Source organism: Ptychodera flava, chromosome 16 (assembly GCF_041260155.1).
Source record: "Ptychodera flava strain L36383 chromosome 16, AS_Pfla_20210202, whole genome shotgun sequence".
Taxonomy (NCBI): Eukaryota; Metazoa; Hemichordata; class Enteropneusta; family Ptychoderidae; genus Ptychodera; species Ptychodera flava.
Window position 1 is genome coordinate 32,690,179 of NC_091943.1, and position 22,360 is coordinate 32,712,538.

At 35.9% G+C, this 22,360-nt stretch overlaps 1 protein-coding gene across 2 annotated transcripts in view; it reads left to right on the forward strand.

Annotated features, from left to right (window-relative positions):
- Window positions 1-8,989, forward strand: part of LOC139114628 (rab-like protein 6) — a 30,102-nt gene extending 21,113 nt beyond the window's left edge. For both annotated transcript variants that reach the window (XM_070676459.1, XM_070676460.1), the window contains exons 9-13: window positions 322-481; window positions 1,273-1,726; window positions 4,193-4,319; window positions 4,883-4,995; window positions 5,619-8,989. In XM_070676459.1, coding sequence (XP_070532560.1) covers window positions 322-481; window positions 1,273-1,726; window positions 4,193-4,319; window positions 4,883-4,995; window positions 5,619-5,846 — 1,082 coding nt within the window. In that variant the 3' untranslated portion in view covers window positions 5,847-8,989. The remainder of the gene's footprint in view (window positions 1-321; window positions 482-1,272; window positions 1,727-4,192; window positions 4,320-4,882; window positions 4,996-5,618) is intronic.
- The last annotated feature ends 13,371 nt before the right edge of the window (window positions 8,990-22,360 follow it).

Sequence of the window (22,360 nt, forward strand, 5' to 3'; positions counted from 1 at the left end):
ACGACATTTACATTATACAACATTGTTTTGTTTCAGTATCTCCCGACCAGTTACAGTACACATTCAGTCACGCTTTGCACTTCTGCACCACTGCAATATTCATTACTCTTGTTCCACAGAGCCTTGTACATGTACATTGAGAACAGCGCCCTCATCTTCCCACAATGACCATTAAACTGTAATGAAAATTACTTTATACTCTCTGTGGGCAGACAGAGTCCTAGTACCTCATTTCATACGTTGACTCATGATCTCAAAAGCAAGTATGGTAGTGTTTGTTAATTCAAAATGAATAATTCAGGGAATTTTTTGCTTATTCAGCCTTAGAAATATCAGTACCAAGTGCAGGCCCGATGAAGAGTGTTGATGAATTTGTGCCGGAGGAAGCCATGGATGGTAGTTTTCTAGAAGACACTACTAAACAAAGACATCCTAGCACAACAAGTCAAGATCCAGTCCAACAAAATTTAGACAGCGATGAGTATGGATACTTAAAATAAATTTATGTCACTTTTATGTGTTTTAACATTACCGTGAAGCAATGGTATCACTGTTTGTAGTAGCCATTTAAATTTCAAAATCACCTTCCACAAGTACATTTCAACATTATGTTATGAAGTTTTAAACTTTTTCCTAAGATTGCCTCAAAATGGGTCATACTAACTTCACTGAAACAACAGGATATCTACGAAGCAAAAAAGTTAGGGAAATAAACAGATAATATTGCTTATCATTTGGGATATATATTGTCAAATTGTTGTGTGAGATACATGATGGTCTATTAGATCCTATAAGAGTACAGATGTTCAAAAAATGTTGGATAGTTACAGACTTTAAGGTATCAGTCACTTTACTGAGCTGACCTATTTACATAGGTTTGTGTATTAGAGTGATTCAGAACCCCAATGTGCTGGATGACAACTTCTGTGCTTGTTACTGTGTTTTCATGTAAAACATATGTTGTACATATGTGATAATGTGTGTAAAATACTAGTAGTACCACTACTATAGGTGTTGTTTTTTTCATGGAATGTCTAAAATTTGTCATGGATTTTCGTGTTGTGTTTGTGTAAATTTCAAAGATCTTCCAAATTTACTGTGTTACAGTAGAGGCAGATGGTCTAATTCATTGGCTGTACTGACTTCTGCCCATGTTTCTTGAATCCAAATGTGGTGACAAGCTGGTGTCTACATTTCATTATTGCTGGTGCATGATTTTCCACATTCCTGTATTTTGTGTTTTTGACATCATGTTCTTTCATCCTTCAACAGTGATCAAGGTTACAATCCAATGGTGGCTAGCTTTGCTGAAGATTTGGATTCAGAAGATGAAGCCATGGCTCAGAAAGCAGCGGCGGCAGCTGCCGAGAAAACCACATCAGCAGCACCTAGTTTTAACGTAGAGTTATCAAGCGACGAAGACGAGGATAATAGTCCATTCGTGAGCCAAAGCAAAACTGTTAAGGAATTGGAAATTGGAGTAAAGACTCCACAGTCAACCAAAGCAGAGGAAAAGACTCTAGCATCTCCCACAGGGGGTATGAATTTTGAGGCTACAAACGGTGCAATACACAGTACGACTGTGACCGGTAAAGTTGGTAACAGGAGCAGAGTCCATACAGCTGGAAGCAGTAACCTTAGTGATAGTGATGAGGATGATGGACCAGGCAACCATGTCTCCACGGTGATGGATGATGTGTCGGATGAGGAAACTGTGAAGGAGGAGGTAATGATGATGGTTGTTGATCTTAGCAAAAGAGTATTAATTTAAGTTGGTCAGTGGTGTGATACTGTGCTGAATTGTGGACCATACAAATGTAGCTCTCCTGTCTCAATAAAGGAGTGCCAGCTCATTACGAAAGGGACATGTGCTTTAGCTTTTGATATATTTATTGTTTTTTTTCTTTGAAACAAGTACATTTTTTTCCTCTCACACTAAAAGTATGCTAAAATACAATGTACTAACCATCCTAATAACACCACATTGTATACTACCGGTAGTATATGCAGTGTTATTATTGACAAATGAATCCTATCCTAATCGTAAAATAACCTCTGTCACTGTTGAGTAAAACCACTTCCAACACAATTAAATGACAAGATTCATACCCTAAATTCTCCATGACAAGTAGAAATGACATATGAGGTGTGTAAATCGATTGGCCCAAGGTCATGGGCATGTAGAACCCATTGATCAGCAAAGTTTATACAGCGGCAAAATCCAAAAACTTAACACTGTTTTGCTCTGTGATGCTCAATGGCTAAATCATACGGTACAATATGCTCTGGAGAACATGCAGAACCAGACCAGTATGGTTTTTGCTTTTACTAGTGCAATGAACTCATACATTATTCAGCCAGTAATAAAACTGTTGATGAGTAGACTAGTTGAAACTGAGGCTGGGCCAGTGATCTTTTTTGATCACTTGCCTGTTCAATAGTAACTGATTTACTTGCCTGTGAACATCATCAGATTCTGTTATTGTTGTAAACTCTACTGAAGCAAATCATAAAATCAGTGGGCAGAAAGTAAAGTAAATACTCATATCACTCTGCACCTTCTTCAAGAAAAAAAGGAATTCAAACATTTCAAACATTTGTTAATTATGATATTTTCTAGTTTTTAGCTACTATAGACTATAGTCTATAGAAGCTATTGGGATGGGTATCCGTCCGGCGTCCGGCGTCAGTCTGTATACATGTATGTATGTATGTATGTATGTATGTATGTATGTATGTCCGTTTGTGAGGCGTCCGTCCACTCAAATATCTTGAGAACCGCAGTACTTACTGATTTGATATTTGTTGTGTAGATGAAAATATGATTTTGAGAAACTTTTTTTTTTAATTTTTTGATATTGTTGGAAATAGGCAAATTAATGCCAAAAAAGGTGTTTTTGGTAAAAAATCTTCTTCTTCATAACCGCTGGTCAGACAGCTTTGTTATTTGGTATACAGGTCCCTAGGGATAACCCAACTTAGATTTGTTCAAATTGTGATGAATTTGTCATTTTTGGTCAAAGTTTGACTTACATTGTATGTAATTCTTGTACTGTATAAACCCTATCAATTCACCCAGAAAAAAATAATTAATATGATTTTAAATAATTGAATTAATTAGGAAATCATCAAAGCCAAAATAAATTTAGTGTGGAATTATCAGAAAGTTCAACTGTTTTTGACAGTTCATAGTGAATTGAGGATTAAAACATGTAAAGGCAACTTTCCTGAATCCCAACTTTGATATATTCTGAACCACCATTTATGTTATCTTAAAGAATTTGCTCACAATAGTTTGTCATGATAGGGTGGTCAAATAAATAGAGATAGAGAAAGTTCTAATTTCCATTTATGGTTGACTTGGTAAGGATAAAATAAGATTACTTTTTGAGGAAAAAAATAGAGTGGTCAATTATAAGAGTGGTCAAAATGATAGGGTTTTTATGGTAAAGCTCTGCTGTAAGATTCCTCATGTGCTATTTATAGCAATTATGCAATCTGTGTAAACAGTGCAATGAAAGTGTAACATGATTCCTTATAATGCTTTTGATGACCTTGAACTTCTTAAGTTTCAAACATTTGTCTCTTCAGTGTGCTTTCTCTGAGTACGTACAGTCTCAACTTATTCAACAGAACTTACTTACAATGTTAATTTGAAAGTTAAAATGTGCTTGGTTAATAGGATGAAAGTACTGATATTAAAAGATGATCAGCTCAAGATTCTTTATAACCTGACAGATATGCTGTTTTTTTATGACGTAAATCTTGATTTAAGCAAGTCTTGTTTACTTTAAGAATGTAATTAACTCTCGTTTATTTGCTATTATAGACTAATATAGTCTGATGAAATATGCAAATCTGTATTTTTACGGAATTTTTTTCCATTTTTGGTCAGGCCATCCTGAAATGAGCTATCAAAGATATCCACCTTCTTCATCAATACATGTGTCACAAAAGGTTATTCTCTACATAACACAGCAGAGCTCTGTCAACTGTTGAGTCGCTTGTTTTTTCAAAACCGCTGGTCAGACAGCTTTAATATTGGTTTACATGTCCCTAGGATGACCTTAGTGAGATAATTTCATACAGTTAGGAAATACTTAATTTTGTATCCATGTCTATAGTAGCTTCAGGGACTTTGGCCCTATGTTTAAATTATACACTGATATGGAATAATTTTTCCCAATTCAAGGAAAACAAGAAGAAATCTGAAGACTCAGTTGTTACATCACCACCGGTGTTTTTTGATAGCAGTGATTTAGATTTCCTAGAATCACAGTCAGGACTGAAGAAAACATCAACTGCATCAACAACACCAAGTAAGTTCAAATATTCATTGCTTGTGTACGTCAATCTCTCCAACTAAAAAGGCAATCCATTCTTCCAAATGTATCTGTATACCCATGCAGACCAGGTGTCAGGTGACTGATTTCACTCTAGTGTACTTCATGATGCAGTATTTTTTGGAAAGGTTTTAAATCAAACTACTCCACTCCCTTAGGAGATCAATTACAAATCATATTAAGAGATCAATTTAAAATCCTATTTATAAAGGAAACACAAAACATTGAAATACTGTGTTCATCTGCTTCACTAAGCACTTCATCACAACCAAAATTTCCAACCAAATTCTTATACTGTGCAAATGATAATTCCATCCGTTCTGTATTGATGGTTGGTCCAGTAGTGTTTCAGTGTATATTGTCGATGGGACAGTACTTCTACTGGTTGTTATTTCATCAGAAATAGATCTATACTACTGTATCAACATTTAATTATTATAATTATATGAAGAAACATGAATTTCTTGCAAAAGAGGGGTTTACACAAGCTCAAAGATGGACACATTCCAAAATTATTTTTCACAATTTTTCCTTCACAGCCACGTCATCAGTAGCATCTACAAAAGAAGGAAGCAGTGAAGATGACAGAAGAAGTAGTGGTAGCTCAGCTAAGAAAAAGAAACATAAAGACAGAGACAGGACCAAAGAGAAGGTCAGTGCTCATCCCTTTGTTTGCCCAATGGACCTTTTCCCGGTTATCCCACAATGCATTGCAGTGACTTTATCAAACATCGTATATAAGCTCAAAACAGCGAAAATATGCTGATTTGTTTTGTACAACAGATTGTTAAAGAAGAATGACACAAATTTGCAATACCAAATAATGCCCCGTGTATAATCTAACCATCAGCGACGAAAATATAGGTCAGGGTGTAATCTGCCATAGAGTTCTATGAGTAACGTACCCTGCGTGTACCCTACGGCTAAAAAGTTCTATGTGTAACGTATGCTTTGTATACCCTGGCGCGCACTGCATCATGGAACCAGTAAAAGAACTATTGGTGTGACATCAATGCCCAGCTTACAAAGAAAGGACTGAATTCCAACTACTCAACTGTCCATTTGATGGCTTCTTGCAGTGTAAAGCGTGTTGGCTGCTGGTCCTGGCCAATCATTATTCAGCCCTGTATAAACCCCAGGGTCTGTATGCTACTGGAAAGTCCTTGAATTTTACAGCCCTGGAAAAGTCCATGTTCTAGTTTACAAAACCAAGGGAACTAATCAACAGAAGACTGTAAAATACTAATTAAGTGTCTGTTTGTGTTTTTGTTGCAGGACGGAGAAAGATCTCACAAAAAGCACAAACACAAGAAACACAAAGACAAAGACAAGGACAGGGAATCAAGTAAAGGAGACGACAGCAAGGAAAAGAAGAAGAAAAAGAAACCAAAAAAGACTGCAGAGGATGATGAAGAAAAGAAAGAAATGGATGAACTTGAGGCTTTTCTAAGCGGTGGCGATCTGACACCGAATAAACCTGGAGGAGACTATGAAATATTTTGATGATGGAATAGTACAAAGTAAAACAAATGATGTTTTTATTGGACATAATCAGATTAAACATCAAAGAAGCTCATGGTGAACAATTGTTATAGACTCAAATATTCCAATACATGAAAACACAGGGTGGATATGTCTTTGTAGTTTTCTGCCAACTACTTGATGAAACACGGACTGCAGTTTTTAGAAAGAGTTGAACAGTACCACACAGTGAAGAAACTGAAAATTAGAAAATTCTGGCAAACTTACATTCTTCATGTGTGATATAGCTAAAGTGAGTAAGATTCTGCCAGTACAAGGATTGATCTTTTGTGAACCCATTGATTATCACACTAGGATGTTCCAAACTTACTGTGCTGTGACATGCTGAAACCACTAAATAGTAAGCACTACTGCTGTGGAAATGCTCTGGGCAGCTGGAAAAGTATGGATCACATTGGATCGTCATGACACTGGCCATGGAATCTCATCCTGATTTGGTGATACTGAGGGACCTCTACAGATTGCATTGCAATCATCGCTGTAAAGACCATTATCAAATAGCAGCAAGTCAGAGATCCCTTCGTATGTACAGGACAACATCTAATTATTCGAAGTGTCAATACAATGGTTTGATGTGCACAGCCAACATGGGTCTTTTTTGTGTCTTGTACTTGGGCATTTACAGCATGTACAAAGACTTTTAACTCTTCAATTTTATGTTTACCAGCGTTGTACATCTGGTCATTTTCCCCGAAAGTTTCATAGACCGATGTACTTCAAGCAGTACCTGATAGCCGGGCAGGTGAACTGATTTGAAGACTCCATGACTTCCGTAAAGATATCGTAACTAGTGTTTTAAGTTGTCATTAGCTCACAAGAGAAATTGTTCCCAAATAGTAATAATTTAAAAATTTGTTTTCCCATGTTAGGTAAGAAGTACATGTAACTGCACCACAGGAAAACAGAATCAGAGAAATTTTATGTTGTACATTATAAATAAATATATTTTAACTCCTAAACGTTGTATTAAACTACTATACGGGAGCTTTGATGGAAAAATTTAGAGCAACTGAAATTCATGGCAACGAACTTTGTTTACAAGTGTGTAGTTCAGTTGCTTTTCAAGTATTATGTGGGCGTAGTTTTAGTCAGATTAGTTTCAAGTGTAAAACATTTTAAGTTGGCAGCCTACTTCATGTAACTCTCACATTGTATAGTTCTGTGATAAGTGGACATATTTACTTTCCAAGTGTCGTATGCAAATTAAGTAATGTCTGTGATTAGGTATTTCTTTTCAGTTCATGCAGAATCTTAACCTGAAAACGATGTTCCATGGCTATGAACATACTGTGCACTATATGGCCTGAAAAATAATTTTACACAGAGATTCTTTGCTCTTCTTTAGTCCACATTCAGTGTGATTTGCATCCCTACACTACCTGTCTTTCAAACAGACTGGCAGCATGTATGTTTTCAGCAGAGGGACTGATCATTTACAAGTCCCTGGACAGAGGCCTCTAGGGCGCAGACAGGCAACATTGAAGTTTTACAGCCAGAAATTGATGATGTCATACCCACCATAGACAAAACACAGGGGCTCAGTGAGAGCTGGAATTACTGCAGTTTGTTATCATATCATTGCTTGAATGCTGCCTATGAACAATATGATTCTTTCCCAAAGATGTACCATAGAGTGTATTTATTGCATTTATATCAGTTTCACCACAATTATATCCTTTAGCTGTGAATTTACAAGTTTTCCCAGTTCGGCAAATACAACCAGTTAGTGTGTTAATTCTACTCTATACAAACAAATTAACTCAGTGAAAATCCTAGAGTGTTGTCGACGTAGCAAATGTAGATCAGAATGTATGGTGAGCCTAACCTACATGATAGACATTGTTTTGTTTTATGTAGCATATACATGTACATGTAGAGCCTTCTCACGAAGGTCCATGGTTAGCATCATAGGTTGTCTATGGCCAGCTGCAAAACTTGTATTCAGAGGCTCATGTACGGAGTTGTGCAGTTTGTATACAGCAATGGTAGATGGTCATTGCTGTAACTGTTCAATGACATGGTGTTGCAGTGAACACAGCAAGTAAGGCCATACCTACAGGATACAGAACACTGCTTTCTGAGCCTAGATTTTTGATGCAGCTGCATTTGATCATATCAATGTATGTTCCAAATTTACATGTGGTTGTGGTTTTGTTGTCTGAGGTAGTCCTGTGAGTTTTGTCATTATTTATGCCAAATCCTGTATGTAGGCAAATACAAGCTACCAGGTTTACATGAAAAAACTGAAGGGAAGCTTTAATAGTAGTCATGTGCATTTTCAAATACTCTTCAACGCTGTGAAGGGATATAACAAGCAAATGTTTAAGGTCAGCGCATAATTTCATCACTTCATAGTGACTAGTGATAGACACAGTACGTGTAGACTGTTGTCTGTAAAGACAGCGTGTACACTCTTTTGTTGTGCAGACAGCGTAAAGGCCTTATCCAACCTGACAGTGTTCAACATATTGCGTTACATGATGTTCAGTGACTCTTTTTGCAACTTCCTGTACAGTCATGTAAGCCAAGATTTTTTCCCTTTGCTAAAAAATACCAACCAAGCATACCATAGAACAAGATACACAAACAGACCAATGTTCCCCTCTGTACATATCAAATAAATTTTATTCAGGCCATATACGTGCACCAACATTTATGAGAAATTCTAAATTGCATAGCATTTTCAGAGTGACAAAATTTTTATTTCTAACCAGCAGCAGTAACCCATAAAACTTATGAGTCAACTGAAAAAGCACAGGCTTTTTAATTTCTAGAAATTTGAATTCTCTATGCATACAACTATGCATTGTACCAGGAAGTCACTCTAAAGTGGTTTCCATCATTAATCCAATCGTTATCCCATTACAAGGACAGCTCAACTCCATCCATCATTGTGATAAACTTACAAAATATTATGGTAGGAATGTAAAATGTTTTTTTGCAAATATACAAAAAGAGGAATATTCTGTGAGTTGAACAGAGAAGAGAGGAAGTGTTAATTACGGCCATACATACGTTGACATATCATGTGGCGCATTTATTGAGTAAATTTTAATTCTGATGGTGTAGTTTTGTCATCCAAATAAAGTGAGAGCTGCAACAGACCTATGAACTGCCCCGCCTGTGTGAATTCTTCTCCATAAAGCCATTGCTTTGCATAATTTATACCATATCTGTTTCTAGATCTCTCCATCTGTCAGGTCTCTGTACATACCTCATATTCACAACACATATACTTCGTAAGGTTATGTGTAGAACATCTGTGTAGACCACCGACCTCTTTTACTGCAACACTTAACCCTTTCACCACCATGGTTTAGCCCAAACCTATTGTTATCATTGGTGATAGTGGACCTGTTTACAGGGAATTGGGGGTGAACAGGTAAAACATGTTAACCTCATTTCATTTAACAGCTAAATATGTTGACCTGATTAACAGCAATGGATTGATAATTTTGATCTGACTGCAAAGTATCTCTGAGCAGGTATAAAGCACCAGATGATGAAAATGAGACTGTAAGTTGTTATTTGAACATAGTTTGCTGTAATGCAATGTAGAACACACTAGATCAACAAATTATTTTCACAAATTGAACAAAACTTTTGTAATGATCATTATTATGTGTTTAAAATCTGCACAATTAAAAACAGCCTGCAGATCATTTTAGCTCCTCAGTTTTATGTACTGAGGAGCTATTAGAATTGAAAACCAGTATGGCGGCGTCAACTTTTACTTCCTTCTGTCACAATTTGGCCATTAACTTCCGTCTGTGTGTGTATGTGTCATGTGATAAATTGGTGCATGTTGGGGCCAATTAACTGGCTGTCAACTTCAATGTGCTTTTGGTACATACGGATAACTATTGGAGCAAAGTTTTTCGACAAAATGTCACATGACCGGCCACTTCGTGTACCTCATTAATTATGTACATACCTAATTCTGGGCTTAATGATAAAGCTGGAGGTCTAATTTTTGGTATGTTTGGATAACTATGGTATACAAATTTTTTTTTGACAAAATATCACATGACCTTGATGACCTTTAACCCCAAATATACATATATGTCCATAACTCAGTAACCACAAGGGCTACACCCTTCATATTTGGTATGATAGGAGACCTTATGACGCTACAACCTATACCTCATTAATTATGCACATATCTAATTTTGGGCAAGCCAATAGAGCTGGAGGTCTGATTTTTGGTATATAGGGATAACTATGGAATACAATTTTTTTTGACACAATGTCACGTGACCTTGATGACCTTTGACCTCAAATATACATATTTCTCCATAACTCAGTAACCACAAGTGCTACACCCTTCATATTTGGTATGATGGGACACCTAACGATGACACATCCTATACCTCATTAATTATGCACATATCTCATTCTGAGCAAACCAATAGAGCTGGAGGTCTGATTTTTGGTATGTAGGGATAACTATGAGATACAATTTTTTTTGACAAATATTATGTGACCGGGATGATCTTTGACCCCAAATATATATAATGGCCATAACTCAATAACTACAAGTGCTACACCCTGTATATTTGGTATGATGGGAGACCTTATGGTGCCATATCCTGTACCTTATTAATTATGCACATATCTAATTCTTGGCAAGCCAATAGAGCTGGTGGTCTGATTTTCGGTATATAGGGATAACTATGGGATACAATTTTTCAGACAACATGTCACATAACCTCGATGACCTTAGACCTCGATTTCACAAATACTAATGTAGCCTTTCATCTTTTTTGCATATTTATTTCTCTATTGCCCCTGTGCACAGAGATGTCTCCAAACCCGGTCATCGCTGCTCTGCAGCTATATTTCATTCTGCTTTAAAATACCAGCAAGTCAAGGTTTTCGTTATAAACTATTACCCACTGACAAATTAAACACTCTACAAACACAATATATGAATTTATCAGTTGTCATCGTTGATGAACTTAGCATGGTTGGTAACAGTTTATCCAATATTATGAATCTCCGTCTTCAAGAAATCAAAGGAAATAAACAGATATTTGGTGGTGTGTCAATAGTCTCTGTAGGTGATATGTTGCAACTCAAACCTGTCATATGGATGGATGGATTTTTAAAGATCTATACCAGGGATATGGCCCTTTATCAATAAACCTCTGGAAAGAGTACTTTACAGTGCATGAACTGACACATATTATGCGACAGAAAGATGATAAACATTTAGCAGAATTACTTAATCGTCTCAGAGTTGGCTAATGTACACAAGAAGATATAAACCTACTTCAGCAAAAGGCTGACGAATTTTCTGGTCAAGCAGATCAATGTGAAAATGCAATTCACTTGTATGCTACAAATGTAAATGTTGAAAAACACAATGAAGCAGTTTTCACTAGAGTGCTGACAGAGAAATTACAGTGGCTCACCTGCATTCCCATGCAGTAAATGGCGCTTACTCACTTTACTAGTCGCCTGATAATAAACTGCCACGTACTCCATCAGGAAAGATTGGTGTTACTATATGCAACTTATATTAATGAGCCGAATCATGCCGTATATACAATTAATGTATCTAACAAAAATCTTGTGTATCCCATATCCCAACCCCATGCCACTGCTTACCAACAACCAACTACTTCAACTGGCCTCACACTTGAGGAGCTTCAGTGTCCTTGACGCTATTTTTAGCTACTGTAGACTCTAGTCTGTAGAAGCTATTTGGATTGGTATCCGTCCAGCTTCTGTCGTCAGTCTGTAAGTATGTTTGTATGTATGTATTTATGTATGTCCGTCCACTCAAGTATCTTGAGAACTATAATACTTACAGATTTGATATTTGTTGTGTAGATGCAATATATGATTATGAGAAACAATCTTTTTTACTTTTTGATATTTTTGAAAATATGCAAATTAGTGCAAAAAAAGGCCTTTTTTTGTAAAAAATCTTCTTCATAACCGCTGGTCAAACAGCTTTGATGTTTGGTATAGAGGTCCCTAGAGATAACCCAATTTGGATTTGTTCAAATTGTGATCAAATATGCAAATTTGTATTTTTAAGGAATGTTTTGGTAATTTTTGGTCAATAATTTATTTCATCAAAACTGCTTGTCTGACAGCTTTGATATTTGGTATACAGGTTCACAGGGATGATCGAAATAAGCTATATTTAAATTATGATAAAATCTACAATTTTGTATTTTGGGGCAATTTTTGTCATTTATTGTCATAAAAATTATTTCTCAAAAATACTCATCTGATGGCTTTCATATTTGGCATACAGGTTCCTACAGATGAACTAAATATGAAATATTGAAATTATGATGAAATCTGCAATTTTGTATTTTTGGTGCAATTTTTTCCCCTTTGTTTGTCAAAATTTTTTTTCTCAAAAAGGACTTGTCTGATTCCTTTTATATTTGGTATACAGGTTACTAGGGGTTGTCTTAGTGTAATATATTGAAATTTTTATGAAATCTTCAATTTTTAGCTCACATTTGGTATACAGGTTCCTACAGATGAACTAAATATGATATATTGAAATTATGATGAAATCTACAATTTGTATTTTTGGTGCAATTTTTGACATTTTTTCATCAAAAAATTTGTTTCTCAAAAAGTACTTGTCTGATTCCTTTTATATTTGGTATACAGGTTACTAGGGGTTGTCTTAGCGTGATATATTGAAATTTTTATGAAATCTTCAATTTTTAGCTCACATTTGGTATACCAATGTGAGGTTATCGTATAACCTGAAGTCGTTGTCAATGGTCTCTGTATGTATGTGTGTATGTATGTATGTACGTACAGTATGTCCGTCAACATCAAAAACATGGAAACCGCTGCACGTTTCAGCTTGATATTGGTTGTGTTGATGCATCCTGAGCTATAGATGGGATTTTATTCAAATGAAGTTTGCATTTCCAAAATTATGCAAATGAGCTTTAAAAATGTGAAAATGATCAAAAAGTAATAACTCAAGAACCACTGTTTTGATTACTCTGAAAATTAGTGGGCAAGTACCTTAGGTGGACCTTATACAATTGTATGTATATTGTGAAGATATCTTGAATTTTGTATTTGAGCTGAATTTTTTGGTTAATTTTCTCATTTTAAGTAAAAATGATTGTTCTCTGAAACCGCTGGCCCAATTGCTCTCAAATCTAGGTTAGATATTTGCAAAGATGTTACCCTATTAATTTGTTGAAATTACAACAGAATTGGCAAAATTACCGTTTGGAGGCAATTTTTGTCATTTTTGGTCATAAAATCGTAAACATAATTTTTTCTTTAAAACTGTTGGACAGACAGCTTTTATATTTGGTGTACAGTTGCCCAGGGATGACAATAGTTGGACGTGCGGAAATTGTCCAGCAATATGCAAATTTGTATTTTTAAGGCATTTTTTGACATTTTTGGTCAAGAAAACATTTTTTTTTAAAACAATTTTGTCATTTTCGGTTAAGATGTTACTTCTGCTCAAAGAGTTGGGAAACCCAAAAATTTGTGTAATTTAGGTAATTTTCTCAGTCTTTGACCTTAAATGACCCACACCAACCCAGGATATGTTGTGAGACAGTGGATAAGGCCGTAAACATAATTTTGTCATATTTGGTATCAATTGATGTTGATTGATGTATTATTGCTATTTCAAAACTCGCCATGGTATGTGGTTAACTATACATGTAGCTCCACATGTCATACAAATACTTGGCATGTTAAATTTTAGCGGCGCTATATTGAAGATCTTTGGGATTACCCTTTTGGCTGTTTGGTTGACAAGTTCAGTATTATTAACAATGAAGGTGCAAAAGCGCCCTATTACGATCGTTTTCAGGCACTTTTCATCTTTTAGAAAATTAGCGACCACGTCCACAGCCATATTCTCACAGTTGAACAAGCTTCTTTCATCATTCTCGACATTAATTACATTGCTGATCTTCATCAGGCTTTTTAGTTTCTGTTCATCTATTGTTTAAAAATTTTACCACTTTTCTGTGCGCTGTGAGTTAAGGTACCATACTACCAATATGCTAGTCAGTTGCTACAGGTCTTTCGTATCTACATAGACATCAATGCAAGGCCATTCGTCGTTCCTTTTATAACTGTTCTTGACCAGGTAGTGCAGTTGTAAATACTTTGGTATCCATTCTTTCAATATTTACATCAGTTCTTGTATTTCATGTCGGCCCAACTTGAAAGCCATTTTTTCTCTAAAAGCACTAAATAGAGAAGACATGTCATTGACAGTATTTTATATGGGTAACTACTGTGAACTTTTTAATATGAAATTAGCTTGAAAGCCATTTTTGCTCTATTAAGGTAGAACGCGCCTTGGTGACACAGAGTCGGACTCTCAAATTTCTACAATTCTTCGCTAGTAGGTGACTGGGTACCCTACGTTGTTAGTTCGAACCCTGTTGAAACCACAATATTTTCTAATCTACCACTTGTGTTGGCTCATTTTAACGCTCTTGGAGAAGGACAAACTTTCACCGTCTTGGTTTTTCGAAATCCAAAATTTTATTTTTCCTCCATAGAGTTAAAACAGGAATGGCGGCCATTTTGAATGTCAAAAATCCCGCAATGTTCGGTACTTTGTTTCGCTAGTTCCAAACTTTGCATGGTGACCCCCGATTTTTATTGTTGATTTTGTAAGAGAATGGTTGAAAGTTTCATTCGGGAGACTTTGAGCAAAAGCTTAAGTCTTTCATTTTCCAGACGCATACTACCTTAAAAAGAAAGACATTTTCATCACAGCAAAATATCCATGTGCTCTTGCGGAAAACGCCCTCTGTTGACAAACACATGCAGAGCGTAAGGAAATTTTCATAAAGCAAATTACATTTCTTAAACTTACGGTGCTGCATCTTCCCGAGGATTTACATGACCATCTTGCTAATAAGATGTTCAAAAGTTTGTCTAGGGCTACACCAATTTGATTCAAATCAAATGCTAGGAAGGCCTTTTACGCCTTCGTCTTCAGTTTTCTGCGGTTCTCCCGGCACAAAAAGTAAAGACCGTGATACATTCGTGTAAAAGACCGACCCATCTTCACATCGGATTTTAATCAGATCGGGGCTATTTAAGCGTGATCGACTTCCTATAGTTCAGGCAATCTTGGGTTAAACCTGTTTAGTCGAATCTCGATTATACGATATTGGTAACCCATGCATGTTTTGCCAATGCATTACATCGTGTCCATCCCTCCACGGGCGCTTCATTGGTGGGATAAGTGGCTAGGGACAGACGCCCTGCAGGGCAAGCCGAAGTGTCAGTATAAAGTAATATAAAGAGAATAAATACTCTACAAGTACGTCCTATGTAATGTACACCTAACTAAGAATCAAGAACATCTTATGTCAACAGTCTATAATAAAGTTGTGTTAGAACTTCTTAACCAGCGTAGAATGACGATGTCAGTACTACACCCTCGACTGTGCTAACGGTACACGGATTCCTTCTTGATTTCCTGGGCAATTACAGTCGTGAGCGACACCTACGACCTGAAGTGGCCCTGCGATATAATGAGATGATGATGAACTGGTATTACCTAAAACGGGTTACTCTATTCGATCTTAGAGACGGACAGGATGAAGACTTGCACTCATCTGACCATCCGAAACATCGCATTTGGTTTTAGTGTGTGGAGCATTGAAACATTTTTCCCGAGAACTCCATATGTTTGCGACTTGCTAGTCATGTGAATGTTTTTGTTGCAATGGGACAGGTAAGGGTATTTGTTTAAAACAATTTAATCTGCATAGAATCTGCATGGCAATCGTATGCCAACTGCACTGAAAAAATTCCCTTTTCATACGGGTAACTAACTGTATTGCACTCCCATGTAATGTAAGGCAAAATGAATGCTACAAAAAGAGCACAAAATAGCATAGTATATATTGAAATTTTGAATATCAACTTCAATGTGTTAACAAAACCAATAGCTTGTATCTGAGATTTATATAATGCGTTTGTTATACAAAGATCTTAAAGGGAAATCACAATTCATCGTACCTTTCAACATAGTTTTTCTTGTTGTATCGTTATTTTACAACTTGCAGTCGTTACATACACTCTTTCAGTATTTTTTTTATAAAACCGACGGTCTGAGCCTAGGTTTTCGAGGCAGCTGCGTTTGATCATATCAATATTTGCTCCAAATTTACTTACAGTTGCGGTGTTTTTATCTGAGATAGAATAGTATAATTTTATTTCATTATTTATGCCGAATAGGTAGGGTATGTTGGCAATTGTATTTAGCCCAAAAACAAGATATCAGGTTAACAGGGAAAAAACTTGTGGGAAGCTTTAATAGTATACTTTTTTTTAAAAAAAAACCTTTCCAACACTTCAAAGGGATAGCACAAGCAAGTGTGTAAAATCAGTGCATAATGTCATCACTTCAGCGTGACTAGTGGTATGGGAAGTACGTGAAGACTTGGCTGTGAAGGCAGTGTGTAGACTCTTTGTTCTGCAGACAGTGTAAAGATCTTATCCAAACTGACAGTGTTCAACATATTGTGTTACATGCTTCTGGTACTGTTATGTAAAGCCAAGGTTTTTCCCTTTGCTAAGAAAATGTCAAACAAGCATACCATTATAGAACAAAATACACGAACAGACCAATGTTCCACTTCTGTACATATCAAATAATTTATTCAGGCCATATACCGGTACGTGAACCAATATTTATGAGAAATTCTGAATTGCATAGCATTATCAAAGTGATAAAACTTTTATTTCTAACCAGCAGCAGTAACCCATAAAACTTATGGGCTAACTAAAAAAAGCACAGGCCTTTTAATTTCTAGAAATCTGAATTCTCTGTACACACAACTATGCATTGTACTAGGAGGTCACTCTAAAGTTGTTCCAATCATTTATCCAAGTTATCCTATTACATGGACAGTTCAACTCCATCCGTCATGTAGTGATACACTTACAAAATAGTAGGAATGTAAACTGTTTTTCAAAGATAAGAAAAGAGGAATATTCTGTGAGTAGATCAGAGAAGAGAGGAAGTGTTAATTACGGCCATATATACGTTGACAAATCATGTGGCATATTTAATGAGTAAATTTTAATTCTGATGGTGTACACTATAGGGAAAAAGTGCGTGACTAGAGCGAGAAACTGTTTACATCCTTGAAGCCTATCTTAGTGTGTAACGTGACTGAAGCCGTATTACTTCATTCAATTTTAATGTGAGGGATTTCATCACTCTCTAGCAGCAATTGGGTTAACTTTGCTGTTAGAATGCTTGCAAAGCCTCGACGACGATAATCAGGTAATGTGTATGTGCTTCCAATATCACCCCATGCTTTGACAACTGCCGAGGATACTGGCTCCTCTTTTTCATTATAAACGGCTAGTGTTGGTTGATGTATCATTGCCTTTTCAAAACTCGCCATGGCATGTGGTTTACCATACATGTTGCTCCACACAGGCGCTCCTTAGCTGGGTAGGCTGCTGAGTAGATTGATTTTCGGATCGATCTGTTGATCCCGTAGTCGATATGCCTGCCACTGCAACCTAAATACTCACTAAATGAGTATTTAGGTTGCAGTGGCAGGCATATCAACTACGGGATCAATAGATCGATCCGAAAATCGATCTACTTAGCAGACTACCCAGCTAAGGAGTGCCTGTGTTGCTCCACATGTCATACAAGTACTTGGCATGTTTAACTTTTAGCGGCGCTATATTGAAGTTCTTTGGGATGACCCTTCTGGCTATTTGGTTGACAAGTTCAATATTATCAACAATAAAGGTGTAAAAGGACCCTATCACAATCGGTTTCAGGCACTTTACATCTTTTAGAAAATTAGCGACCACGTCCACAGCCATATTCTCACAATTGAATGAGCTTCTTTCATCGTTCTCGACATCAATTGCTGATCTTCATCAGGCTTTTCAGTTTCTGTTCATCTGTTGTGTAAAAATTGTACCACTTTTCTTTACACTGTGAGTTTAGGAACCATACTGCCAATATGCTAGTCAGTTGCTCCAGGTCTTTCGTATCTACATAGACATCAATGCAAGGCCATTCGTTGTTTCTTTACTGTTCTTGACCAGGTAGTACATTTGTAAAGACTCTGGTATCCATTTTTCCAATGTCTCCATCAATTCTGGTATTTCATGTGTGGCCAACTTGAAAGCCATTTTTCTCTATAAAGCACATAAATTGGGAAAGGCATGTCATTGACAGTATTGTATATTATGGATAACTGCAGTGAAGAGCCTTTGCAGGAGGAGCTGCACCCAACACAGCGTATTTTGCCCTAAAACACTTTTTTTGCAAAATATTCATTCAATTTAATCTGTTCGTTAACCCATGATTAAAATATTGGTTGGGTTCACCTTCAAGCTTATGTTTTAAGTTGCATGTCATTTGATTAAAATTGTTACTTTATGCAGATGTACGAAAATAAATAGTATTAGGGGTTCATGTCATCTTAGATGAAAAATTGAAAAAACTGTGCTGGAAACATGCAGCTCCACCTTAATACTCCTTTTGCTGGTATGTAAAACCAGAATACAGAAATAATAAATATATAATAACACAAATTACTTCAAGTACACAGTAATAATATCTGTTACTTGAGTTTCATGCCCCATCCTGCAATCATCAGACAGAAGTGAAAGGATTTCTAGCTCTATACTGTCATTTACATGTTTAAGGAGTACCATTCTATTTGTAGGTGGTGTTTAAATTTGATAAATAATATTTGTTTTGATGGTGACATTTTGAAACCAATGCAGAGCGTTTCTTTAATAGCAAAGATTTGTCAGCGTTGATTGTGTAGCTTTTCTGATATACGAAGCTCTTTGTATATCAGAAAAGCTACACATTATCAATTTGTGAACTGCAGATTTCATAATGATCAGTACACTTTACAAAACAGACTTTTGATTTGCAAATATCAAGATCTCTCTGACAGATATATCATATATATTAAAGCACCATCTGTGCACAACTATCAAAGGAGAGCAAAGGACTGTAAAAATACCACAAACAGTCAATGTTGACAACCACTATAAATGCATCAAGCCCCTGCCTCAACTAACACTAATAACATTTCTGCCTATCTATATGTTGTTGTTGTTGTTGTTGTTGTTGTTGTTGTTGTTGTTGTTGTTTATCATATTGTTTGGATATGCACCTTGGTAATTTTCACCAAGCTGAACGGATGTGTTTTGACTGTGATCTTGGTTTGTTGTCTTAGGATTCAGTCACAGACACCTCAGGAGGGGGTTGGGAATATTTGATGGGGGACTTGAAAATATCAAGGGTATGTTGGGTGGGCACTTGAAAGGATTAGGGACTTAAATGGGAACAAGAAACAAAACAGTCTCTGACAGATATGAATATATGTTGGGTTGTAAATTTAAGCTATATTTAAGCTACTGTATTTTCTTATCCCTGACGCATGATGAAACGCCCAGCACAACCATACAGTCAGCATTTTATTGCTTAAAATTGAATTCAAGTCTGGACTAGAATTCGTTTGTCATCAATAACAATATTTATGATCTTTATACATATAACAGATATAGCAAGTTTTGTCAGGGAAAATATTGGGGGGACTTGAAAATATCAAGGGTATGTTGGGTGGGCACTTGAAAGGATTAGGGATTAGGAATTCAAAATTGAATTCAAGTCTGGACTAGAATTCGTTTGTCATCAATAACAATATTTATGATCTTTATACATATTACAGATATAGCAAGTTTTGTCAGGGAAAATATATATAAATAATTTACATGTAGACTGGCTACCCTGAGAAGTGAAATAATAATTTTAGGTGAAATTCCAATGTCAAATTTGTTGTCCACATCTGAACTTTCAAACACTGTATTTGTCAAACACTTATAAAAGCACAGATTTGGTTTTGTATTGTAAAAAAAAATTCATATTTTTTCATAGACTCTCAAATGTACCAGTTTAGTTGAATCAACATTTTCAGTGAAATTAACAAATCAAATTTCTTGAATGCATGTGTAACCCCCTCTTCTGATCAAGTGCATTTATTTCAATTATCCAGGATCTTTATATGCACAAATAGTACAAGTTTTATAGTAGAAAAATTATTCACAATTTTGTAATAGATTCCAATGTATAGTGGATCAACATTTTCGTTGAAATTCCAAATTCAAATTTCTTGTACACATATACACTTTTAACCATGCTATTCTAAGCAAGTACAATTATGTCAATCATCCAGGGTCTACATATACACAAATATTGCAAGTTTTATGTAGGGGAAAAATTATTCATAGTTTTGCCATAGACTCCCATGTATAGTAGATGAAGAACTTTATTTCTTGAACACATATTCACTTGTCACCACCATCTTCTAACTAAAGACATTTATGTCAATTATCTAACGTCCATATATGCACAGTGTAGCAAGTTTTTTATTGGAAAAAAATATTCATAGTTTTGTCATAGACTCCAATGTGTAGTACTGGATCAACTTTTCCGGTGTAATTCCATATTCAAATTTCTTGTACACATATGCACTTGTAACCATGCTATTCTAAGCAAGTACATTTAAATTGATAAGCAAATGTCTATAAATGCACAGATATTGCTAGTTTTATATTGGAACAAAATTGTTCATTGTTTTCTCATTACTACTACCATGTATAATGAATTAGCATTATCGATGAAATCAATAAATCAAATATTTTGTACACACAAGCACTTTTTACCTGCCACTTCAAGAAAAGTACATTTACATAATTATCAAATACATATACTTGTAGAGATACAGGTTGTTTTTAGGGGAAAATGATAATAGTTCGCCCAATAGACTGCTATGTATTATGATTAGCTAATTTTAGACAATGCACTATATCAACCACATTTTGCCTTTAGGGAGGGGGAATTCAAAATTATCGCAAGTCAGAAAGGGGAATTTGGATGCATTCTCAGTTTTTTAGGGGTCATTTGATAAAATCTTAGAACTTTATTTTGGAAACAGCCCACCCCCAGCCCGAGGTGTTTGTCAATGCAGCCCTAAGTTAAAGCCTACTCTTACGGAGAATAATAAGCTACTGGGAAAAAAGATCAATGCGCTTTATTCTAGTCCTTCGTTTGCACAAGAAACGTCAAAAATACAGTAGCAAAGGACTGTACACCAGGCTCTAGACACGTTCCATGCAATGTTGCCTGAACAAGAATTTTCTTCAATGTCGCGTCGTTGGTAAACAGTACATTTGATGGTTGATGTATTAATTTGAGGAGAGGAGACAATTGACAAGCGGCGGTATTAATATTGATAAATAGTGATACTACTATTGATGCACTCGACTGTACAAATAAAACAAATACTTACCTGCTGGACTTGTATATAGAAGTTGTCAGATTCCCGGGGAAGTTGAACTCCAGAGACACCAGAGACCAGACTTGATTTACGTGAGCGTTGATGAACTGGTATGACCTTAAAGGGTTACATCATTAAATCGTAGGGATGGTGAGGATGGGGATTCTGAACCATTAATATTTAGGGAGAGTGTGTAGGCCTACACCCTTCATATCTTTTACTAAGCATTCTTTATTGATTTGGTGCACTAGTTATATGAATGTGTTTTTGTTTTTTTTTCTCAAACGTGACAAGGGTTGTTGTTTAACCATTTTTCAATTTCAATTGTTTTCCTGGAGTGTAATAGTCTCTCCCCAAGAAAGCGTGGTCTCATTTACAAAGTAATCTGGGGCATCGTGCACGCTGAAAGAGTCGTAATTTACGGCCAATAATTTAAAAATACATGCTATTTTTTCTAAAATTGAAAGTGACGCATATGTTTTGACGAGTTAAACTCTAGGATTAAGGGACTGTTCAGTTTCTCTGGCCTGGGAGATGAAGCAATGGGGAGGTGGAGTCAAGATGTGTTTAAATGGTCAGTGGGGGTCCTTTTGATTTCGAATTAAGATATGGGCTTATAACTGGACAAAAAATGCTTCATTCCAGAAATTAATTGCGTCATTCAGTGGCAGTTCAGATTTGGTTACAATTGATACAACTAGCTCTCCAGAGTTTTTCTGAAGATATAATTGGAACCAAACAAAATGCCCATTATTCTTTGTTCCTGTCTTTTGTTTTGGTAAAGGCGAAATTGTAATTTGTTAATACTACCGGTAGGGAAAGTTTCTATGACAAAGTTTCTGAACCTGTCATTTAAAAGGTAACAGAGAAAGAGAGGATAATCAAATCATATTTAGTACCTTGAAAGCTGGAACAATGGCAACTTCAAAATGCGGTTTCACAAAACTGAAATAATGCAAATAGTCACTGAATATAATTTATATGACAAAAAAGAAAAGACAGAGTTTAACTGGTCTTCAAGTTTTCTTAGTTCTTCTTTGAGGAAGAGTAGCTATAATTTATGAAAATACAACTTCTTAATTTGTAACTTTTATTCTGTAATACCAACTTAAGCGTCTTGTACTCTCTGAATCTTTTCTGCTATTAGAGGTCCACCAT